This window comes from Cucurbita maxima, unplaced genomic scaffold, assembly GCF_002738345.1.
Source record: "Cucurbita maxima cultivar Rimu unplaced genomic scaffold, Cmax_1.0 Cma_Scf00024, whole genome shotgun sequence".
NCBI classification, from domain to species: domain Eukaryota; kingdom Viridiplantae; phylum Streptophyta; class Magnoliopsida; order Cucurbitales; family Cucurbitaceae; genus Cucurbita; species Cucurbita maxima.
Window position 1 is genome coordinate 926,402 of NW_019272040.1, and position 23,728 is coordinate 950,129.

Below are 23,728 nucleotides of genomic sequence, written 5' to 3' on the forward strand. Positions count from 1 at the left end.
TTTAAATAAATAATTAAATTATTTTTTCATGAAGTATTTTATTAATTTTTGCTTATTAAAAATTGATTTATTTGAAAATTCTGTTTTTTTATTAATAAAAAAATCATTATCCCCAAATTTATTTTCTAATTAAAAAGTTTATCCTAATTGCCATTTTCCATAGTTTCTAAATCAACCATTTCAATCAAATTATAAAATAATTATAACTAATTATGGTTTAGTTATTAATAAATATATTAATATATATATATATATATATATATAATCGTTTTTTTTTTTTTTAGTTTCACCATTTCACCAATCATTTCCAGTCTTCGTTCGTCTGCCTCTCTGACGGCCTTGATATTGTTGTGGCTCTGAGAGGAGAGAGATTTTCAGAGGCTGTTCTTGCATTTGGTGCCCTCAACTCTCTACTCTCCACTCCCTTTGTGTCCAGTCGCTCTCTTCTTCTTCACGAATTTCGAATCCCAGTATGTCACTTGCAGCGCTCACCTGTAATTCGAATCCAAACACTCTGAATCTCAGTCATCGATCGATCAGAAGGAGTAATGGCGTCTTATTCATGGCGATTCCCACTCGCAGAAGCATCAATTTGAGGTCACTATCTCTTCCCAAGCTCCTCTTCAGAATCCCACGGAGTTCTTCGAAGTGCCGCAGAAACCCCATTTCCCCTCGAGTTAAATTCGTCTCCCCTGTGATGGAATGGCAGAATTGCACGTAAATACAGTATTTCTTTCTCGATTCTCCGTGTTGTTTCGGTTTATTGATTCTCTATTTGCAATTGCTTGTTTGGATTTGGATTTGGATTTCGGTTTCACTTCAAAAAGTTCCTAATTCTTCGCTGGATTGGTTTGACTATTGCCTATTGTTTTGATGATTTGATGTTGAGTGCGATGCAGTTCTTCCTGGAGGATGGACTCTTGAGTTTCTTAAAATGTTGTAGGTTTGTTGGTATAACCAGGAAATGTGATGAATGCAGGGCCAAGATGGAAGTAGACATTCCTGCCTCGGTTGCTTATAAATGCTACTCAGATCGTGAAGCCATTCCCAAATGGATGCCCTTCATTTCATCTGTGAAGGTTAGCTATATTACTCAATCTCAAGTTGATTGATTACTGATCCTGAAAATGTCTTCCATGTTTACTTGAAGATGCATTCTAGCAACATTGTATAATGGAAGGAAACCTTCAACTTGTTTTGCTTATATGAGGAGAAAAGTTTGTGAGCCTTAGAGTAGTTTGTTATGAAAGTCTCTTATGTGAGTGAATGCAAGTGAGGGGGAGGTCTATGTCTATTTGCTAAGTGATAGAAGAAAGAAAGATGAGAAAAATGGGCTGGCAATAGCCTATATTTTGGGAGAGAATCAAACCTTGGAACATCTAGTAACTTACAATTTAATTCCATGGTATTATAATGATTATGCAACAACATGAATGAATAGGAAGCGATGAGCTTTGCCTGTGAGATCCCATATCGGTTGGGAAGTAGAACGAAACCTTTTTTATAAGGGTGTGAAAACCTCTTCATAGTAGACGCGTTTTAAAATCTTGAGGAGAAGTCTAGAAGAGAAAGCCCAAAGAGGAAAATATTTGTTAGCGGTGGGCTTGGGCTGTTACAAATGGTATCAAACCCAGGCACCGAGTAATGTGCCAGCGAGGAGGTTGAGCCTTGAGGGGGGTGGACACAAGGCAGTGTGCCAGCAAAGATGCTGGGCTCCGAAGGGGGTGGATTGGGGAGTCCCACATCAATTGGAGAAGGAAACGAGTGTCAGCGAGGGCACTGAGCCTCGAAGGGGGGTGGATTGTGGGATCCCACATTGGTTGGGGAGGAGAACGAAACATTATTTATAAGAGTGTGAAAATTTCTCCCTAGCAGACGCGTTTTAAAACCTTGAGGAGAAGTCTAGAAGGGAAAGCCCAAAGAGGACAATATGTGCTAGCGGTGAGCTTTGGCCAGAGATAGGTACAATATTTTTGGTTGTCACTTCGGTTGATGTTTGGTCTTGGTTAAGTTGATCATTTGTAGTCCTCCCATGGGTGCACTTGCTTTCTATGTAAAACCATTAGGTAGGCTTAAGAAGTACAAATATGGATATGAAACACAGACACCATATGACATTGGCACAATGATGTCATTTTTTAAAACTCTAAGAAACAGACACAGCAAAACACGATGTATTAATACATATTATTTTTTACACTACATAGAAAGTCAAAGTCTTGAAAAAATTGTGTTTGGAGTTTGATGTATTTTGCTCTCAAATGTTATTACTTTTGACATAGATTACTATTTTTGTCTTGTACGTTGAATTGGTGTTTGATACGTACCTAACAAATATTGGACTTAGACCCAAGCTCACTTTGTACAATACGTGTCCAATAAGTTCAGTTAAGTTCAGTGTCCTAACACATGTCTAATATGCCATGTTTGTTTACTGCCAACACTTAAATCTTGGTACAGTTAAGCAATTTTTAGTTATCAGATAGATTGCACAATTTGAGAACTTGTTCTGTACTCTTTATAGGTTTTGGAAGATAATCCTACTTTATCACGGTGGTCATTAAAATACAATGCCTTTGGTCAAGATATTGAGTTCTCTTGGCTTGCCCGGAACTTGCAGGCAAACAATTCTATTCCTTGAACCTTCCATTTAACATCCATCATTTCAATAATTTTTTTGTCCTTAATCAAAAAATCCATTGGTGTCTTGTGATAATATTACAGCCGACCCTCAATCAAAAAATCCATTGGCGGTCTCTCGAAGGTCTTCCAAACAGGTACCTTCAAAAATTTATTTCAAAACCATTCTTGGTGTCTTGTGAATTGTTTTGTAACGGCATGTTTTGTAACGGCACAGGCCCACTGCTAGCAGATATTGTCCTTTTTTAACTTTCCCTTTTGGTGTTTGCTAGAGAGAGATTTCTACACCCTATTAAAGGGTGTTTCGTTCTCCTCTCCAACCGACGTGGAATCTCACATGTTTAATTGACTTCGTTCTATATGGTCTCTGCCGTTTTCTTGTTCTTCTGAGTGTATTCTGAATCATAACACAATCTTGAGGCCTTTAAATCTTTGTTTCCTTTGCAGAGGTGTTGTTCGATTTTATCCAAAAGGCCCATCATCTTGCCTCGTAGAAGTAAGCCTACGAAGTCCCAATTGACATGTTTGTATCCTTTTTGGTTAAATTATTGGAGATATCTTTACATTTTGATCCACCTAATGAAATCATGTGCTTGAAAAAGTAGATTAAACGTCATATTGCAGCCAACTTCTCCATAAAAACTACACAAAGTGTCGAGTAATCATGCGCTTACTCTAGATTTCTTGTTTGGTCGTTTTCAGCTGACTGTCTCTTATGAAGTTCCTCCTCTTTTATCTCCAGTGGCATCTGTAAGCTTTCTATCCCATTATTAGCTTGTAAACACATAGTCAATCATGATTCTTGAAGAGCACAATCCCAAATTCTCATATTCGTATGTTTTTTGCAAATGCAGGCATTGCAACCTTTGCTGGAGAGATTACTTAAACGAGGTCTTGAAAGCTTTGCCACATTTGCTAAGAAATACCAAACGGCTTGAAGACGGGTATTTGTGTCATATGGTATGGATATCACCATTTTTTACTAGATACTCTTATTGACAAATGTGAAATCTTGAACAGAATACTTTAATACAATCATCTGTTTCAATAAGAAATTAATGTACTTTACAAAAATATTCCGAGTCCAGCTGATTTATTGGGTTATATATGTTCTTAATCTCAAAAAATTATTTACATCACAATGAATGGGATAGCAGTTCTGAACTCTTCAATCTGTTTGTTACAAATGAGAGTTGTTACAGGAAATGGTAGACTCATTGGCATCCACTCTTATCCAACGATCTCTGCAAGCTACAAAGGGCTTGAGCAGAGAGGCTGCAGTATCTCAATTTTCGTTGCTGTGGTTGTGGAGAGTTGTCCCTATGGAAACTAGAGAAGCAAACAATAACAACGGTGAGATTATCGAATGAGTCTAATCCCAAAGCCCGCAGGACGAGATCTCGAGCGCAACGCTCAGGGTTGTCATGTCGCTGAAGTCCACGGCGAACTACATCGACTGCATGCTGGCTTGACATCACGTCCCAAATCCCATCGCAGGCTATGATTAAGAACTCATCCTCCTCTGTTAGAACCACCTGCCTGCATTCTGGTTCTGCAATGAGGGGTGAAGGAGAACCATGGGGGAGGAGCTTCATGTCCCAATCACCCAAGGCCCTGGAAACTGATAAAAGGCCGTTAAGATAGCCACCATCGACGAAGCCACCCAACTCTTCTACTCGTTCCTTCTCCGGTGAATAAATTGGCCTGTGGTCTTGAGACATATCTACTGCCTCTCCCTTCCGACTAAGAACAGCCCGGCAATCTCCAACATTAGCCACCATTAGAAGCCTGAAGAACAGAAACATATGGTCAACAACATAGCTAGCTACCTCCTATTTGTGATTTCTCCCAATCATATGAACAATGCAGTGCTATTCTACAAAAGCTAGAGATGAAAATCTAAATAGACAGTCGAAACCAGAACAAGACAGCATAATCGTATGAGTAGGTCAACAAAAACCAATAAAACCATGATCAGCCACAAAACTACCACCAACTTTTGGATTCTCCTAACCATATAAACAAATGCAGTACCACCCAACAAGGTGGCCGGACACAATCATCTAAAAGACAGTGAATTCGTATGAGTAGATTAACGAAAGGCAGCAACACCCGACTACATTTTACCGAGATTGACATCAGGTATTGTGAGATCCCACAGGAGGAGAACCAAGCATTCCTTAGTGTGAAACCTCTCCTTATAGACTTGGACTATTACAATGGGTACCAGACACCGGGTGACACTGCCCAGTGAGGATACTGGCCCAAGGAGGTAGATTGTAAGATCCCACCTCGGTTGGAGAGAAGAACGAAGTAATGCTTGCAGAGGTGTGGAAATCTCTCCCCAAGGGTGTGGAAATCTCTCCGTATCAATATCTTTGTCAGGGTGGGGAAATCTCTCCCTATCAAGCCTAGGGGCCTCATGTTACAACCTAAAAGATGCGTTTTAAAACCCAAGCACTTGGGCTCATGAAGGATGATTACATAAGATTGGAAAAACATACCTTCCAAGCACAAGAGCAGTGAGGGCCGTCGTCCCAGACAAATTACTAATCCCAGAATCATCGGCCAAAGCTTGATCGGCCAGAAGAAATGCTTCTCGTAAGAAATTTTCAATCTCCTCCGGCCGGAGTTCATCAACATCAGGCATGTGAGGAAACCTAACATCTTCAAAAAAGAGTCTAAGAATATTCTTTCTTATATAAGCTGCTGCTTCAGGTCCTCCATGTCCATCAAACACCTGAGATCAGCAAACTCAAGTCATAATGACATCCAAAGCTACACAAACAAGGCAACCCACTCAACAAAGAAACTCAACAACTCACCCCATAGAAACCACTTGGCTTAGAAAACTTAAAGAGCGAGCCTAAATGTGTACACAGATCGTCAATCCTTATGTGTTCATCCTCCATGTCTCTCCTAGGTCCAATATCAGCAAAGCTCCCCGACCGGAGACTTGGAAATTCCCTCTGCTCCATCGAATCGACGTCGGTATCTGGAATTTGCTTCACACCCTGAAGAATTAAACATCATAAGAACTCGCACACATACCGAAACCATCGCTACAGAAACAAAATCATGACAATCACTGTTTCTATACCCAAAAACAAACAAAAACCCCTGAGAAGAAGAAGAAGAAGAAGAAGAACATACCGATTGAGAACTCGAACAAACCGATTCGGAAGCGCGAACACGATCGAGAGTCGGATCAACCGGAACCGCACCGTCGATGGACTTCATTTCATCAACAAGATGAGCCTCTTTACCGAAATAGGGGACCTCCAAAACAGGGAGGCTCTTCGAACAGAAGACAACCTTAGTTTCAGCCACCATTTTTACATTTACCAAAAAATCAGATTCTTCAACTGAGAGATCAAAATCACTATAATCTGCAGAAATGTAAGTTGGAGTTGGAATCGGATTTTTCTCTCTCTTTGCTATGGAAATTTGAGAATAATGATGAGGAAATTTCAGTAATAAAGAAGTCGGCAATGAAGAAGGGATATATAGTGGGAGCCGCCGCGGGAGGGAGTAAATTCGTGGAAGGAGACGGAGCACGTAACGCCGTTACAGAGACTTGCCTGTGAAGCCACGTTAACGTTTCCTCATCGACACTTGGCTTTATGAAATTACTTAAACACCCTTGCTTTAACTTCGTTGACCTTTTTAGCCTCTCTTTTTAAATTTTTATTTATTTATTTATTTATTTTTAAAAGACCGAGTTATGGGTTGGCCCGTAGCTGTGGACTTTTTCCAAAATTTTATTAATATGGCAAACAATTATTTAAGAAATCTGGTGGAATGAGGACTCAGGGTTGGCCCACGATTCGACCCGGTTCCAATAAAATCGGGTTTTTAACGGCCACGTGTCGCCAAAGGAGTGGTTAGCATGGTTCAATTAGGTTGCACAAAGATACACCAAGTTGAGGATATTTTGAGGTATGGTTTATAGTCAAGGGAAGAAGAATAATAGTATATATACCCGTTCGAATTTCTAAAAGTTTTATTAATATTTTTAAACTTAAAAAATATATATTTTTTTTATTTGTAATTATTTTATTTAAGAATATTTTAAAATTATAATTCTCTCATAAATAGTTTTACCTTAAATATTAATTATAAATATTTTATCAAATTATAGAAATTATTTATGAAGTCTCAAATTTAAAATTATATAGAATAAATTCTTCTTTTTGTGTTTTTGAGGACATAATAAAAACAAAAATAAAAAAAATTATATAGAAATTTCAATGGTTATTTATTTTATTTTTCTTTGCCTTTTGGAGTGAAAAAAAGGAAAAAGAAAAAAAAAGAAAAAAAAAATTGTTGAAATAAAATAGGAACAAATTTAAAGTATTTATGTGAGAGAGAGATTTTTGTAGATAAAACGTGGAGGAAAGGAAATCAGTGACGTGTGTCTGTCCATCCAACACGTGGCATCCTTAATTACATTTCTGTCCCCCGTCAACTTTAAAAACTAAAACTAAATTATTAAAAATATGATCGACTTTCAAAATTATATCAATGCAAACCCCAATAATAAAAAGAGAAATTAAAAAATAATAATAATAATAAAATGTATCATTTATCATGTTCATTAAATAAAATATAGTAACGAGATGTAAATTAATAATAATAAAAATAATACATTAACATTTAGGCTTAATTTAGTATTGTAATAGCTTTTAAAATAATTATAGAATTTAAAAATAAATTGTTGCATGTAGCAAATTAATATTCAGTAAATATTAAATTTTAATTTTAAAAAATAGATTGTATTGATTAGTAAAATAATATAAAAGTACACGTGAATTATTTTTATATTGATATTTAGCATTTATTTTAAAATTTATATAATTTATTTTGTTTAATATAAGGTATTTGAAAATTATTATATATGTAACTTTACACGTTTAAATAAATTAAAAAGTGATTTAAAATTAATGAATAATTACTTTTTTTTTACTCTCGAATAATTATTCGGTGGGCCTTATTTAATTTTTAAAATTAAAATAGTAGTTATTCACGTTTTTCATTCTATTTTCTTTTTTTTAAAAAAAAAAAAAGGAATCTGACACGTGTTTGAAAGTTATTGGACAATCCGGTGACAATTCCTGACGGTTGAGTGTTGGGAAAATGATTCTCCATCAAATATATTCACACATCTCCTTTTACGTTATGAAATTGAAAAATTTTAAAGAATAATAATAATAAATTCAATTATAGAAACTATAGGTTTCGAATATTTATTAAGAAAAAAAAAAGTATATTATATTTGACTAAGGAAGAGTGTATAACAATCATTCTTGTATCATATTCTCCGAAAAATAAAATATATGTTACATTAATAATTAAAATTTCATAAATTTAAATATTAAATATTCACAAGTCACAATGAATCACTAGCATTGAATACAGAAATTAAATATTTTTACTTTTTATAATAATTTTAAAAGTAAGTTACGAGTAACACGGTGTTATAACCCTATTTTCAGATGGGTAGGATTTACTCACCTAAAAAACTGTAACCTGTACATTAATCTTTTATATATATATTTAGGGAAAATTAAATATTTGATGGTAAAGAATCTAATTCTTGATTTTAGTCATATGATTAAAATTCTGTGGTCAATTGACTAATTTATAAGAATGTCACACGTTTATCTTACCTTATTTTTATAATATTAATATATTATATAGTTTTTGTTGACCCATATATAAAACAAGACATATTTATGTATGGGCCCTTCTAAACAGCCCGTTATGTAATTGGGCCGACATCCAGGCCCAAAATATCAATTTCTTCTAGGATATGATTGTAAATTAACATAATTAGACTATAATATCGGGAAAAGAGCAAAGGAAAAATGGTTTTAAATGTAATAAACATGGAACGTGTAAATTGATGATTATTATTGTTTTAATTATATTGATGGGAAAATTGCACAAATCACACGTGAACCGGTTGAGATTTGTTATTATCGTCCTAACGAGTTATTAGTTTGATGAATTATTAAACATTACAATCAGGCCTTTCGATTCGTTGTTGAATAACTGTTTAATTGGACTTGTCGCGACGGACTTATACGTGAGTAGGAAGGGCAAATTTGTCATCGAGAACCTTGCGCATCCCATCTTTCTGGATTATACAAGTTGGGTAACATCAACATTAATCTTAGTTTCGAACGACATCAATGTCCTTGTTGGATGATGAAAGTCATCCAACAAGAGGGTACCTGTACCCGAAACCGACACAGGTGGGTAGGTAGAGAATACCTAGGGGCGCGAGACAACTCTCTCTAAGGAACTCGGCAAAATAGCCCCGTAACTTCGGGAGAAGGGGTGCCTCCTCACAAAGGGGGTCGCAGTGTGGAGAGTTGTGTTCATCTAACAGTCCTTAATCTTATGAAGTTCTTTAATATATATATATATATACCAAAACCCATCTCTCATTAGCGAAAGTTACCTACCTCGTTTTTTTTTTAAGCTTTGCCAATATAACATAGCGTTCTTTCCTTTTGAGCTCCCGTGTGAGCGCTTAGCTACTAAAGTTGTAAGATTGAAAGGTCCGAAGTACTAAGCTTCACCTAGTATGCAACTTGGTTTTTTGCTCTAACGACCCTAATGTACTAAAAAGAAGAAAAGCAACCAAGTTATGTCACCCCTGACTATAAAGCTTCATGCAATGAAGCCCTATGTTACACTAACCTTAAGCTAATGGCGGATACAAGGAAGCATTAGTTCAAATCTAGAAAAAGACATAGATGAGTAAGAAAATCATCGTGTACATACATATACGATACATACATACATACATAGACATCAATCTCTTTAGTCTTATGAAGTTCGTTCTTTAATTTAATATAATAAATAAATAAATATATATATATATTAAAATTTTGAAAAGCATATAATAAAAATAAAATTGAAACCAATCATAGTACAAAGTATTTTTATTGCTTAACAACTCATTCGGCGTTGAAAGTCGCAATCGGTGAATGAATGCTGTGGGACCAACGTGATACGCATGTAGCCCAGTAATGTGCTGACGTCATTATGCTTACGTGATCAAAACCCAGTCAGCTGACTCGGCTCTTCAAGTTTTCAAACTAACCGCAACGACTCCTCTTGAGTTTCTTCCACGTGTGTACTTCTGGGGAGGGTATTATCGTCTTTCAATAACCTTATAAATACCAAAACCCAGTCAACTGACCAACTCGTACGAGAAATCGAAGAGATTTGGTAAATTGAAGTAATGGAAAAGCAGAGCTTGAAGACGACGGGGAAGCGAGTCGCCGCAGCCACCGTCGACAGAGAGGAGGAGAAGGAGGAGGAGATGAAGATGGAGGCGTTCTTCGATCTGGTGAGGAATTTCAAGGAAATGCGAGATCAGCGGAGGAAGGAGTTGATGATCGTCTGCGACGGCGAGAAAGCGGCAGCGGCGGAGATGAGGAAGAAGAAGATGAAGACGGTGGAGAATCGGTCGGCGTGGATTCCGAGGTTTGAAAGAGAGGATTTCGATGAGGAGTTTCAGGTGAGAGGACCGGCGAAGGAAGAGGCGGCGGCGGCGAAGAAGAAGAAAGTAAAGAACGAAGAGGATATTTTGGATCTTAACCTGTCTCTGTAGTTATTTTTCGACATTTTTTAAGGACTTTTGTGAAAAAAAAAAAAAAATTAAATAGAAAATTTTAATTTCAGGGATTTTTTTTTTTGAACAAAATTTTAGTATTAAAATAGTAACTATATATGTATAGGGCATTTTAGTAATTTACTTCTTTTGAAATGAATATTAATGGTTGAATTTCTAACTAATGTAGGTAGCTGGCCATTTTGAACTATTGTGGGTAGCTGGCAAATGACGTGTGATATCGAGATAGTTCATTTATAGAGTTCTTCGTACGATTCGATAACTTGATCGACCTGACCTATTTATTCTTTTAAGCTTGGGTATGGATTGAGTTAGAATTTTTACAAATTCGAAAATATGATTTTGTTTCTCGGTTGACATTTTTTTTATTAAACCTACAAACTCGAGAATTGGGTTACTGGTAAATATTTAATATTTGAACTAATATTTGAATTTTATGAAATTTTAGTTATTAATGTAACAAATTGTGAATAAATAAGATTTTAATTTTTTTTAAAAGAAAAAAAAAAACAACCTAATAACCTAATTCAATTGAGTTGTAAACTTTAGTTAGATTAGTCGGTTAACCAACCCAACGAACATGAAAATTTGAGTTGGTCCAAAAAAAAGTTTAACCCAACTTAACCCATGTACCGTTCTAGTCATTTAAGTTGAGACATTGTCCGAGAAGATTGTTGCACTTAGGGTGCCGTTGTTCTTGGTAAAAAATTGTGGGTCGAGTGGGTCAATCAGTAAGGCAAGATATCCAAGATGTGAACGAACATTTTTGTCATCGAGATTTAAACTATATATATTTTAATCATGAATGTGTTTAATTAGGAATGGTAGCTTAAATATAAAAGCAAAGATTAATGATTTCAATACGCAACTAAAAAGGAGCCTAAAATGAATATAAACCTAATCTGTGGGCCTTTAATTTCATTAGTTAAATAATATATATATATATATACTTTAATCTATATTTCAAGAAAGTATTAATTATTTTTAAAATTTAAAAGCAAACAAATTTTATTTATTGAATTAAAATAAATTCTATTAAACATATAAAAATTTAAAGCTTATGATGCATAAGGAGCACAATAACTTTAATTATATAATGTTTTTTTTTTTTTTTTCTCCTCTTCCTTCGTCCTTCCCATGACCGACACTGTCGCCATTCGCCGCCGTCACAGTCCGCCGCCAAATCATCGATCAAGCATCTCTCCATAAGGATGCTCTCTCCTCCTCCACTATATACCCAAGCGCCGCCGCCGCAAACGACTCTTATATGTCCTTGATAAAGTCTCTCTGCATCGGATTCTCTACGAAAACATTTACTCACTACTTTTCTTAATATCCTCTTTTACCACATCACGAGCGGGAGACCTCAGAAGCTTTCTTAGAAAGATGGTTCTTTTATGTTTCTGTCTAGAGATGTCTATTTAACTTGTGACGACTTGTCCCGAATGTAAAGGAGAATTCGATGAATGAGTGTTGAGAGATTTCTCTTCGTTAGATAAATGAAGACGAGAATCGTATTTTGAATCTCTGTCTACGTTTCCATCCTCACACCACTCTTTAGGTACAAATATAAATATACATAAATATAGATATGAATCCGAGATATAAATTGAAACAAGAGGTGTGATCGATGATTGAAATAGCTAAGACGTGGAGACGAGAAAGCCACCCACGAACATTTCTACGTTCTACCCACTTTTTTCATTTAGTTTTGTAGAGAACGAGAAATTGTTTTATATCTTTGATCGGATTGGATAATACATATCTATTACTTCATTAAATTTTACAAAAATAAATTTTTAATTAATTTTTTGGAATAATATTATAAATGACGCAAATAATATTTTAACTATAATTTTGGTTGACATTTCTAATTTGACCGTTGGATGGAAGCATGGTTTTTTGGAAACGGATCAATACTATTCCAATTCCGGATACAGAAACTGACCCGAGATTCGAATTTTTTTTCCCCCAAACAGCACTTACAGTCTAAGCAACGTTATAACGGCGTCACTGAACCAAACGGAAAATTTTAAAAAACAAACAACCGATTCAAACAAACGTTTCCTCACGTCATGACGGTATTCAATTTTTAAAAGAAAAAAAGAAATTATTTCACCTTATAAAAATAGAGTCCTCATGATTTGCGAATGCGCTTTTGATCGTGAAGGACAGAATCTCTCTTGCACAAGAGAGATCTATCATTTTATTTGGGGCCGATCGCTCAAATCCGCTCTCGTTAATTCTTGTAAGTTTTTCATTTGACCCCTTCTCTCATTTCTCTATAAGATCTGTGAAGAATTTTGTGATTTTTACCCTTAATTTTGATTCCTCCTGCTTGGATCTAGGTGATTTCCTTACTTTTCTCAGCTTGATCTTGAGTTGATTTTTGAATTGATTAATCTTTTTTGCGTTTTGATTGATTTTTTTTTATCTGATCTGGATTTCTGTTGCACTGATTCGGCGTTTTGTATTGGATCTAATCTGAACCTTCTTTCCTTTGAATTTCGTTGGGCGTGTTTATACCTGGATTTGTATTGATTTCGTGGGATGCCCGTATTTAACCGATTGTTTGGTGGATACGATTCCTTGGTGCTGGATCGAGCGTCTTATTGGGGATTTTTTTTTTTTTTTTTTTTTTTTTTTTTATTGATTTGTTTTGTGCTATAGCGATTGCTTATTTTTGGTTTGAAGTATGGATGAACATGACATTATGGTCTTGATTGCAGTTTCTTTTGAATCTGGACTATTTGAACTTTTGGATTTTCTGCACAATTTTGTCTGATTTAAGAATCTGATGTCGTTGTATTTTAATGGATACCTGTTCTGTTTTTTAGTGATGCGGATTTGTTGTTATTGTGTTCAGTTTCCGTGAAAAATGGGGCTGTCTTTCACCAAGCTTTTCAGCCGGCTCTTTGCCAAGAAGGAGATGCGTATTCTCATGGTGGGTCTCGACGCAGCTGGTAAGACGACGATCCTTTACAAACTCAAGCTGGGAGAGATTGTCACCACCATTCCCACCATTGGTAAGTCGTTTTTCTCTTCAATTGTTGATTTTATTGAATAATGAAGATGGATTTGGTGTTTTCTGCTTAGAACAATTTGATGCTTTGTGTCTTGATCATATTCACTGGACATGGTTATTTAACTTGTTTAGTTCCCTGTTTGTTTGCATCAGCATCATCATTTCACAGAATCAAAATCATTATAACGAATCAAGTTGTTATATTCTTGAGGCGATGAATTTTTGTGGATCAACATTGGATAATTAATCTAATTAAATACCTATGTCCTGTAATTTTGCATTAAGTAGAGGCTATGCCTTTCTGTTATAGTTAACCACTAGATTTCTGGCATGTGATTTTCTTATAACGATAGAAACAGTGATCTGTTCATAGACGACGTTGTTTGATTTTACTGCACATTGTTGTTCTGATTTCTGTTGAAGAAACTTTTTGTGATTATGCTTTTGAAAATGGGGAATGTAATATCATAAGCATAACTGAGTAATGACTGCAGGTTTCAATGTTGAGACCGTCGAATACAAGAACATTAGCTTCACTGTCTGGGATGTTGGGGGTCAAGATAAGGTACATTGAATCATTCCGTTCTGTGTTGTTGGCTTTCTTCTTTCTCTGCTCGAACATTCTAGGTGGCCTTCCCCGAGTTTTAGTATAAAGAACCTCGAGTATGGTATGCATGTCATTTGATAGATGATTGTTTTTAATCTGTGGATGTTGATTGATAACGTGTAATATGTTAATATATGGCTTCACATGTGACCTATCTCTTTTCCTTCTCTTTTCCTTCTCTTACCGAGCCTTTTAGTCATAAAGAACATTAGCCTTTTAGAATGTTGAGACCGTCAAATACAAGAACATTAGCTTCACTGTCTGGGATGTTGGGGGTCAAGACAAGGTACATTGAATCATCCCGTTCTGCGTTGTTGGCTTTCTACTTTCTCTGCTCAACATTCTAGGTGCCTTCCCCGCAATTTTAGTATAAAGAACCTCGAGTATGGTGTGCATGTCATTTGATAGTTGATTGTTTTTAATCCATCGATGTTGATTGACAACGTGTAATATATTAAGATATGGCTTCATGTGTAACCCGTCTCTTTTTCCTTGTCGTACCGAGCCTTTTAGTTATAAGTGTTGATTTCACTAGCCAGTCCTTTTTCAACTTTTTAACTTCCACAGACTCATAATATCTAGTTGTTCTCTTTGTTTTCTTCACTAATTTGATGCTTGTTCTGTTCCAAGATCCGACCATTGTGGAGGCATTATTTCCAAAATACTCAAGGACTTATTTTTGTGGTGGATAGCAATGACAGAGACCGTGTTGTTGAAGCTAGGGATGAGCTGCACAGAATGTTGAATGAGGTATACTCATAATAAAATCTGACTTTGATATAGCTTTTGCAAAAGCTACCACAAATGATTGTTTATGAATAACATGCATTGCACTTACAGGACGAGCTGAGGGATGCTGTGCTTTTGGTATTTGCCAACAAGCAAGATCTTCCCAATGCCATGAATGCTGCTGAGATCACCGATAAGCTCGGTCTTCACTCCCTCCGACAACGTCACTGGTACGTTTGACTATCATCAAACTCTTAAGCACTTACGAATTCTTTCGTTGGCTTTGGGAGATCCCACGTCGATTGGGGAGAAGAACGAAACATTCTTTATAAGGATGTAGAAACCTCTCATTAACAGATGCATTTAAAACCTTGAGGGAAAGCCCAAAGAGGACAATATCTACTAGTGGTGGGCTTGGATCGTTATAGGCTTACTTTAAGGTAACACTACAATGTCTCGAAATCTCGTTTCAGGTACATTCAGAGCACATGTGCCACATCTGGTGAAGGGCTGTACGAAGGACTCGACTGGCTCTCAAACAACATTGCCAACAAGGTAAACAACAAAATCTATTCTCAAACAACATTGTGCTAAGTTCTTAGTAGAGTCTAAGTTCAGCTTTTGTTTATTTTTTCCTCATTTGCAGGCGTAGATGGCTTGCTTTGAGCTTGGATTGCTTCTGGAAATTCAAATTCATGTCATTTATCCCTTGGTTTTTGAGCATTTTTGTTGCATTACCTGATGATCTATACGATGTTCGTTTCTAGTCGTTTCTAGTCGACATGATTCCTAGGTTGCCTTTGGATTCTGAATAATTGAAGAAATTTTGCAAGTGTTTTCTCATGTTATCAACTTAATAGCATTGTTTTTATGTAATGAATTAATGATGTTCTTAAATAGATATATTTGTACGAATACCATGTTCATTATTTGGAATGGATTGCTGAAAAGAAAATCATATTAGAACTTCTTTGTATTACTTAATAGGTTTTAGATTGGTATCTATTTGGTTCTAAACTTTAAAAATATCGAATAAGTTCTTAACGAATAAATTTTTTGAATTATCTCTAATTTATGTGACACTTTGAGTGATAGAGAATTAAATAAATGAATTGAATCTATATTCCAACGAGAGGAATCCCAATGATAAAATAATTGAGAAAATTTTAAAATAATTGAAAGTCATTATCTATATCAAGGTGTTTTCGATATTGACATACTATTTATTAAATATTATAATTTTATAACATATGGTATAGAACGAGTCGGGTATTGGACCTATTTTTTAAAGCCTGTACGGTCTCTGAGTATTCTCCCTCTCAGAAGGTACGAAAACATTGAATGGCCGAGTGGGGTTGAAAACATTGAATGGCCGAGTGGGGTTGAAAACATTGAATGGCCGAGTGGGGTTGAGGTGGTTTTAAACGGAGGGTAATGGGTTGGATCGTGCGGGAGGTTCGGCTTGCCCTTGTCAGGAGGAGATGCATGTGAGTTAAGACAAACCATGTTGAAATGACTTGTCTTGGTGTGATGATAATTTTCATATGATATCGTAGACGTTCATATGAAATGAGAGTAAGAGTAAATGGAATTGCGTTATCGAGAGTTAACCTTGCATCTAGTGATGCCGACGAGTTTTGAAATATCGAATATCGGGTAGTTTAAAAAAGAAATTCAAAAAGAAATTGAATGATTAATAGTTGCAAGTACGGCTCTTAAAAGATGATCTAAAGGCAGAAAATAAAGTGAGAGTTTGAAGAAGACAGCTTCAAATAAGCTGAGTTTACCACAAACAGACGCAACTTTGGGCGGTTGAGCTAACAGATTTGGTTCTTTAAACGTCTTTTTTCCCCAAATCAACGTCTAAATTTGCTAAACATTTATCCTTAATCCATTCAAACTTTACACGTTTTCTGTTTATGTTCAATAAACATGTTACACGATGGTACGGATTATGTTGGAAAAATCTTTTTTATCGATACGAGATTTTGGATTGGTGACCCAAACAATTTGAATATAGTTCATAGCCCGACCCTCTATTTTCAAGTTAAATTGAGTTAGGTTGTTTTGTTGTTCGATTGTTTTTTTAATTATTTAAAAATTTGAATATAGTTCATAGCCCGACCCTCTATTTACAAATGTTAAAATTTTTAAGGTAGGATAGGGTAGGGTTAGGTTGTAACCCTAGGTTAGGTTTGGTCCGATTGACTCGACTAGAAAAATGTCGACCCACAAAGCGAACTAAATTTTTAAATTTTCAAAAATTCAACCGAACCAAAAAAAAAAAAAAAAAAAAAAAAAAAAAAAAAAAAAAAAAAAAAAAAATAGACCAATCCAACATCTATAATTTAAGTTAGATAGTATGAGTTGAATATGTTACCGACATGACTTGTTTTTATTCGATCGAGCAATGATTTCTCACAACTCAACCCTAATAATACGACCGACAATGATTCTTTACAACTCAACCTAATATGTAAACCCTAATTTAAACCGTAAAAATCTTATCTACTTATCATTATTAGTATCAAGCGTGACAAAGATTTTGAGCATAGCTTCTACAAACTAGATTCACATACAGATCATACGTCAGTATCAAATTTACTTCTAAACGTTGCTAACTCGAACGGAATCTAAAAAGCTAATCAATTTGTTTATAGTTACATCAAAATAAAGCCTTTTTTTTAGGAGCTAAGGCTGCTAAATGAACCAAACTTCAAAACTTCAACTTCTACGTCCCATCAAATGCTAAGGCTTTTGAGTTGGCATTGCCCCCAAATGACCATGATAGTTCAATTCTTTTCTATCATTTCAATGCAATGGGACCGAAACCGATGTAATGGAGTAGAATCTTATTCATCAAAGAGTTCAGTACGTTGTGACTAACGGGTTTGTACGAGTATAGAATAATTTACGTTTAATGGTTTAGAAAATGATAACTATACATGATTATACTGAATAATTTTCTTCTCGAGAGGTAAATTAAGTTAAAACGAATAAGTGTATTTTATAAATTACGATAATATCTACATCGATAAGAATTTTTTTTTAATCGAATCGAAGAATAAAATCAAAATTGTGAGATATGAATTTAAGTTTTTCTAATATTATTATTCTTTTGAAATTAAATCAATTGGTTTAAATGGATAGAGGCAGAATATAATCCATGTGGATTACAAAAAAAAGGAACTATATCAATATATCAATAATCAGTCGGTTCTGTTAGGTTGAATGTCAATGTAACCTATATGGGTCACAAACTCATGATTATCTTACTATGTACCGAATCTATTCTAAGTTGAATAGGTTCAAGATCGATATCTATCTATGTATGTATATATATATATATATAACCTAAGAATCATATCCTTATAGGCAAGATATGTGGTGCCATCCACATTAACATATTAAATGTATGTTTGGTGTTGATATGGCTTTGGTTACATTAGTCTTTAAGACTCCATAAAATTAATCTAACTTTAGTGCTTTATTTAACATGCTTTAGAGAAAAGGCAAACTTTGGGTTATTCGGCTAAATTATAGCAAATATTTTGAACTACGAGTCGTGTTTTCGATGATGCTTCAAATTTATTGAATTCAAAGTTGGTTTTGAACGTCAGGTAAGTTCATTATTGCTAAGTTTTGGACGGAAAACATTAGGAGATTTGTTCGATTCTTGGAAGTTAAAGAACAACTTATCATCGTCTTGCTTTACTGGATTGATTCCTAATTTGAATTTGTTTGAAATTTGAGTTTGTATATGTTTAAATTTGATAACGATCAAGTTCTTACTTTTCATTGCATCAATATTAGCGCTCGAATCTAATGTTCATTTGTGCTTATGAACGTGAGATCTCACGTTAATTTTTTTTTTAAAATTAAAAAATACCCTTGATAGTATCTAGTTTCAAAAGTAACATTAAAAAGTTTGAAGATAATCTATCGAGGGTAGATAGAAAATTTTCGTCCATATATTGACAATAATTTTTTTAAAATCATAGTACTAACGGTATCAGTATTTTTTAATATTTTAAGATTTTATTTAATTATTTAACACACAAACACAAACACAGTTGGTCTAAAACATACAACAAACCTGTCTTCCAAACCAAATAAACCTTAAAAAGAGGAAAAATAAAAATAAAAATAAAAATAAAAATAGTAAAGTTGATCCATTCTATACTATCCCATTATTAGTCTCCTGCCCAAGTTTTCCAAATGGAAATTACAAGTCAAAGGGTCAACTCCATTAACTAAACACTGTTTAAACTCAAACATATTAGCACTAATCACATTACATTAATCACTTAATTAGCATCTTAATATAACTAAATCCCTTCTCTCTTTTACATGTATATATAAGCATAGGTTGATAGGTGGTCATTTCATAGCCTTTCCTTCTCTCTTTGGAGGAAAAGATGGACGTCCGGAAAGGCCCTTGGACGGCGGAGGAGGATTCCATTCTCTTCAATTACGTTAATTCCCACGGCGAAGGCCGCTGGAACGCCGCCGCTCGCTCCGCCGGTCGGTGTCTCTGATCCTTTCCCCTCGTCGGAGTTCCGACAAAGAATTTGCTGACCTTTTTTTTTTTTTTTTGTTGTTTTGTTGTAGGTTTGAAGCGAAGTGGTAAAAGTTGCCGATTGAGATGGCTAAATTACTTGAGGCCGAGTGTTAAGCGTGGGAATATCACCCTCCAAGAACAGCTATTGATTCTTGACCTTCATTTTCAATTGGGTAACAGGTGGGTGATCCAAGTTTTGAAATTTATATCCTCTTTTTTTTTTTTTTTTTTTCATTTGGGTATTGGTTAAAAATGGAGTTTCTTAATAACCCATATCAAAAAATGGAGTTTTCTTAATAACCCACATAAAAAAATGGATTTTTCTTAATAACCGAGGTAGAGTTTTCTTTGTTAGATGAACACGACTCTCCACAGTGGTATGATATTGTCCATTTTGAGTATAAGTTCTCATGACTTTGCTTTGGATTTTCTCGAAAGGCCTCGTACCAATAGACAGAATAAATTATAAACTCATGATCATTCTTAGATTATGTGTATTATGGAGTTTTCTTAATAACCTATATAAAAAAAATGAATTTTTCTTAATAACCCACATAAAAAATGGAGTTTTCTTTCATAACCCACATAAAAAAAATGATGTTTTTTTTTTTATTTTTTTTTATTTTTTTTTTATTTTATGAAGAATGCTTTCTTATTGGGTCAAGAAGGGAACTTTCATTGTTTTTTTTAATAAGTAAAGTGGAGAAAAAGTGATGGGTATGGAATTGGAATAGGTGGTCCAAAATAGCACGTTATTTACCAGGAAGAACAGATAACGAGATAAAAAATTATTGGAGAACGAGAGTTCAAAAGCAAGCCAGACAACTCAAATATGACGTGAATAGTAAGGGATTTCGAGACACCATGCGATACGTATGGATGCCTCGTTTGCTCGAACGAATCCAAGCCTCAACCGACTCAATTCCCGTCATTTCCATTGCCATTGACTCTGATGTCGATCAACCCCCACAATCACATCTTGACCCAACCCACTCATCACCTTCCAAGTCTAGTTGGGTCAACTCTCATGTGGCTTCTACAACTTCCATATCAAATTCAATATCCGACCAGGTCCTTAAATCACATCTCTATCTCTAAAAGAACTAGTAAATGATACATTACAATATATAACTTAATCTTTTATGCATGTTCAAACACAGGTCCAACTTCAAGTTTCGCCTGTTTCAGACATAGTTGAGAACTTCAAGTTGATCGATACAAGCGAGAAGGACGAGATGGTCGTGCTAACGGATCAAGGCTACGATAGGGATACGATGAACGAATGGATAGGTTGGGAAGAGTCATTGGAGAATGGGTTATGGAATGAACAAGACATGTTGTTCTTGCAGCAACAATTTAGTGCCCAATTTGAATTTGATGACGTGACTCCAAATTCAAATTAGGGTTAATTTCCAAATGAATCAAGCAAATTGATCTTAAGTAGCTTTCTCGAGATCAAATATATTTACTTGAAGAGAATCTTTTCTATGATCGGGCTTGACCATGATTAATTTAAATAGTAAATTAAGTGAAAACCCAATTACTTTAATTAAAAATTTTAAGTGGCTCGATAATAAAAATTTCAAGCTAAGCGTGCTTAACATAAAGTAATTTTAAGTTTAATGACCTTTAAATTTTTTTCTCGAAAGCATATGAGTGAGAATAAAACATGCTGAAAGTACTCATATTGGTTTGTCGAGATAGTATTCGTTCTTACGAGTATTTCAAGACAAATAGATAATGAAATGACTAGTGTTGGTTTACAAGGATAGTGTAACAGCTCATGCCCACCACGAGTAGATATAAAACCGTGAGATTGATGATGATACTAATGGACCAAAGTGAATAATATTTAGTAGCAGTGAGCTTGAACCGTTAGATAGTAAACCAAATTAACGGGTTAGCACGTAATGGAAATTGTGGTTCCAAGCCTTTGAAAATATTGGCCTTACTTTCTAGATTATATAATGGAACCATAATAATTATCTTTGTTGATTAATTTTCCCATTACACTTAAGACTCTATTTTCTAATATATTTTATTTTCCATGCAAATCAAGAAATTCAACCCTATGTCTTACAAAGACTTTTATGTTTTTTTTTTTTCCCTTAAGACCCGATCTACGAACAACATCATTATGACTCGATTATGACATCAATACAGGGATCAGTTCTACACGTTCATGTCAAACGCTCTATTCATAGTTTAGAATTGATGAATGAATTATGTCGTGTTCATATATATATGTACTTCACTTTAGAGATGCAAATATCAAAACTGAACGTGTTAATTTACTAGGGGTGTACATGAATTAGGTTGAGTTGGGTTGGTGAGCCACCGCTAACAAATATTGTCTGGTTTGGCTCGCTAAGTATCGTCGTCAGGCTCATGATTTTAAAATGAAATACACTCTTATATGGAATGTTTCGTTTCCTTCTTTAATTGATGTGGGATCTCACAATCCACCCTTTGGAGGCCAACGTTCCGCTGGCACACTGCTTGATGTCTAGTTGTAATACCATTTGCAACAACTCAAGCCTACTGCTAACATATGTTGACCACTTTGGCCTATTAATTAATATTTTAAAACACGTCCATTCTCTTATATAAATATTTTATTTCCCTCCCAACAAATGTGAGATCTCTCGTTAATTACTAAAATTTCATAAAATTCAAATATTACGATAGAATAATAATAATAATAATGTATATATTATTTTTTTTGGTTTGAAATTATAAAATTATTGACAAAATAAGAGATGGGGTATATGCCGTCATCCTTACGTCATCGTGACCACTATTTCCACTAAAACCCCAATAATAAAATTAAATATTTTATATTAATCTCTAAACAAACATTTTTGTAATGGATTTTCACGTCACACACACGTCAAAATATTAATAGTTTTTGCTAAATATTAAAAATATATATTTTTTTATAAACAAATGTAATTTAATTAATTTCGAGAAAGAACAAGACTGTTACCCGAATTCTTGATGAGGTTACCCCATTGTCGATGAGGAAGATGGGGTACTAATGATCGAAGTTTGATCACTGGTGCTTGATAACACAACGTCGTTCGATAAATAATATGAGTTTGAATAAACTCTACAATATTCATTTTTTTCGTTTCTGAGATCCCACTTTAATTGAAGAGATGAACGATGCATTCTTTATAAATACTTAGAAACGTTTTCTTAACAGACTCGTTAAAACTATGAAACCGAGACAATACGTAACAAACCAAATGAGACAATATTAATGAATCACACAGTATAAAGGAGGAAATTTTCAAGGCCAAAGAAAGGTTTGTCCAAGCAGCTTCCATGTCTTCTTCAACTCCTCTTCATCCTCCATTGTTACACAGCTAAAGAACTCAAACCCACTCCCATTTTCGGACCCATCAAGCCCCCTCTCAAAGCCACCAACCCCTTCGAGATCGTTGTCGTCGTCGTCATGTCCATAGACTCCAATTAATGCCTTCAATAACACCAACAAGGACGCCATTTTCGTCGTTCGAAGCCTCGAGCTCTTTGATAAGAACATGAAAGCTTGAAGGAGGAGATAATATTTTCATGGTGATATATATATATATATATATATATATATATAGTTGTTTATGGTGAGGAGTTGGTGATCTCCATGCCAAATCTTCCAAGGGGTCAATGAGGGTTGGACCGCTCTTAATCTTTTGGGTGAAGTGTTTGTAAGTTTTCCTAACAAAAAGTTAGGAAAATTAAGATTTAACTTCCGACCATAAGAAAATGTTAATACTCCGTTCGATCATCATTTGATTTTTGAAAATTAGGTTAGTTTTTTCATAATGCAAGTCAGACGGAAAGGAGTGTTTCCAGTGGCGGAAGGGTGAGTAATGCGTAAGAACTTGCCCTTGGGAGGGGACCAACAGCTGCTAATAAATACCTCGTACTTTGAGGAGCAAAAGGAGGAATCCGCCCGAGGAGGGGCTCGCGTCTGATTAGTTAGTTGGTGAGGCAATAACTTACCAAGGAGATGGTTAATAGTTGGTTCGAGAGGATGATCAGCCCCACTGGGACTGAGACACGGCCCAGAATCCTACGGGAGGCAGCAGTGGGGAATTTTCTGCAATGGGCGAAAGCCTTTTTCGATATTTCTTTTATTTCTCATCAAACTAATGACATCTTCTTTCGGAAATCATAGCGGTTCTTAGCATGATATTGGGGAATCTCATTACTATTACTCAAACAAGCGTGAAACGTATGCTTGTGTATTTGTCCATCGGTCAAATCGGATATGTAATTATTGGAATAATTGTTGGAGACTAGGTCAGGTCATATGGGTGAAGTAGCTCAGCGAATAGGGCTTCCGGTTACGTATAGAAGCTGATAGTTTAGGAGGGTCAGTCTCATTAAAGGGTGGATATGCAAGCATGATTACGTATATGATGTTCTATATTGCCATGAATCTTGGTATTAATAAAATAGAAAATATCATTTAAAAATGATTAAATTTAATTATATTATTTAAATAATATAAAT

The 23,728-nt window shown here is 35.0% G+C and overlaps 5 protein-coding genes across 8 annotated transcripts; 4 read left to right on the forward strand and 1 right to left on the reverse strand.

Moving 5' to 3' along the window:
• The first annotated feature begins 318 nt into the window (after positions 1-318).
• On the forward strand, positions 319-3,707 carry LOC111497878. Its single transcript, XM_023148879.1, has 7 exons — positions 319-717; positions 980-1,079; positions 2,525-2,620; positions 2,725-2,777; positions 3,088-3,136; positions 3,343-3,390; positions 3,495-3,707. Exons 1-7 carry the CDS (start codon positions 473-475, stop codon positions 3,576-3,578), a joined length of 675 nt encoding a protein of 224 aa, XP_023004647.1. The 5' UTR covers positions 319-472; the 3' UTR covers positions 3,579-3,707.
• A 9-nt stretch (positions 3,708-3,716) lies between these two features.
• On the reverse strand, positions 3,717-6,092 carry LOC111497830 (probable protein phosphatase 2C 49). Of its 3 annotated transcripts, XM_023148799.1 has the most exons (5): positions 5,794-6,091; positions 5,466-5,654; positions 5,145-5,380; positions 3,831-4,428; positions 3,724-3,795 (listed from the first exon to the last, which is right to left on the reverse strand). In XM_023148799.1, exons 1-4 carry the CDS (start codon positions 5,971-5,973, stop codon positions 3,855-3,857), a joined length of 1,179 nt encoding a protein of 392 aa, XP_023004567.1. In that variant the 5' UTR covers positions 5,974-6,091; the 3' UTR covers positions 3,724-3,795; positions 3,831-3,854. The 3 variants fall into 3 exon arrangements, with proteins under 3 accessions (XP_023004568.1, XP_023004566.1, XP_023004567.1); XM_023148800.1 differs by having other exon boundaries at positions 3,717-4,428; positions 5,815-6,092; XM_023148798.1 differs by having other exon boundaries at positions 3,717-4,428.
• Positions 6,093-9,867: 3,775 nt separating this feature from the next.
• On the forward strand, positions 9,868-10,329 carry LOC111497915 (protein NIM1-INTERACTING 1). Its single transcript, XM_023148929.1, has one exon. It carries the CDS (start codon positions 9,896-9,898, stop codon positions 10,265-10,267), a length of 372 nt encoding a protein of 123 aa, XP_023004697.1. The 5' UTR covers positions 9,868-9,895; the 3' UTR covers positions 10,268-10,329.
• A 2,080-nt stretch (positions 10,330-12,409) lies between these two features.
• Positions 12,410-15,593, forward strand: LOC111497893 (ADP-ribosylation factor-like). 2 transcript variants are annotated; one of them, XM_023148899.1, is made up of 7 exons: positions 12,410-12,536; positions 13,155-13,314; positions 13,808-13,878; positions 14,551-14,670; positions 14,761-14,879; positions 15,123-15,204; positions 15,296-15,593. In XM_023148899.1, exons 2-7 carry the CDS (start codon positions 13,167-13,169, stop codon positions 15,299-15,301), a joined length of 546 nt encoding a protein of 181 aa, XP_023004667.1. In that variant the 5' UTR covers positions 12,410-12,536; positions 13,155-13,166; the 3' UTR covers positions 15,302-15,593. The 2 variants fall into 2 exon arrangements, with proteins under 2 accessions (XP_023004667.1, XP_023004666.1); XM_023148898.1 differs by lacking the exon at positions 15,296-15,593 and having other exon boundaries at positions 15,123-15,258.
• Positions 15,594-19,055: 3,462 nt separating this feature from the next.
• Positions 19,056-20,642, forward strand: LOC111497927 (transcription factor MYB78-like). Its single transcript, XM_023148944.1, has 4 exons — positions 19,056-19,173; positions 19,261-19,390; positions 19,945-20,281; positions 20,371-20,642. Exons 1-4 carry the CDS (start codon positions 19,068-19,070, stop codon positions 20,611-20,613), a joined length of 816 nt encoding a protein of 271 aa, XP_023004712.1. The 5' UTR covers positions 19,056-19,067; the 3' UTR covers positions 20,614-20,642.
• The last annotated feature ends 3,086 nt before the right edge of the window (positions 20,643-23,728 follow it).

What these genes read in the sequence shown, in the direction of transcription:
- LOC111497878 (XM_023148879.1), top strand. Translation starts at nt 473, where the DNA reads ATGTCACTTGCAGCGCTCACCTGTAATTCGAATCCAAACACTCTGAAT. An exon ending in CTCGAAGGTCTTCCAAACAG is followed by an intron (nt 2,778 to 3,087) that starts GTACCTTCAAAA and finishes TTTCCTTTGCAG; the next exon opens with AGGTGTTGTTCGATTTTATC. An exon ending in CATCATCTTGCCTCGTAGAA is followed by an intron (nt 3,137 to 3,342) that starts GTAAGCCTACGA and finishes GGTCGTTTTCAG; the next exon opens with CTGACTGTCTCTTATGAAGT.
- LOC111497830 (XM_023148798.1), bottom strand. Translation starts at nt 5,973, where the DNA reads ATGGTGGCTGAAACTAAGGTTGTCTTCTGTTCGAAGAGCCTCCCTGTT. An exon ending in AGCCAAGTGGTTTCTATGGG is followed by an intron (nt 5,381 to 5,465) that starts GTGAGTTGTTGA and finishes TGCTGATCTCAG; the next exon opens with GTGTTTGATGGACATGGAGG. An exon ending in ACTGCTCTTGTGCTTGGAAG is followed by an intron (nt 4,429 to 5,144) that starts GTATGTTTTTCC and finishes TCTGTTCTTCAG; the next exon opens with GCTTCTAATGGTGGCTAATG.
- LOC111497915 (XM_023148929.1), top strand. Translation starts at nt 9,896, where the DNA reads ATGGAAAAGCAGAGCTTGAAGACGACGGGGAAGCGAGTCGCCGCAGCC.
- LOC111497893 (XM_023148898.1), top strand. Translation starts at nt 13,167, where the DNA reads ATGGGGCTGTCTTTCACCAAGCTTTTCAGCCGGCTCTTTGCCAAGAAG. An exon ending in CACCACCATTCCCACCATTG is followed by an intron (nt 13,315 to 13,807) that starts GTAAGTCGTTTT and finishes TAATGACTGCAG; the next exon opens with GTTTCAATGTTGAGACCGTC. An exon ending in TCCCTCCGACAACGTCACTG is followed by an intron (nt 14,880 to 15,122) that starts GTACGTTTGACT and finishes ATCTCGTTTCAG; the next exon opens with GTACATTCAGAGCACATGTG.
- LOC111497927 (XM_023148944.1), top strand. Translation starts at nt 19,068, where the DNA reads ATGGACGTCCGGAAAGGCCCTTGGACGGCGGAGGAGGATTCCATTCTC. An exon ending in CGCCGCCGCTCGCTCCGCCG is followed by an intron (nt 19,174 to 19,260) that starts GTCGGTGTCTCT and finishes GTTTTGTTGTAG; the next exon opens with GTTTGAAGCGAAGTGGTAAA. An exon ending in CAAATTCAATATCCGACCAG is followed by an intron (nt 20,282 to 20,370) that starts GTCCTTAAATCA and finishes GTTCAAACACAG; the next exon opens with GTCCAACTTCAAGTTTCGCC.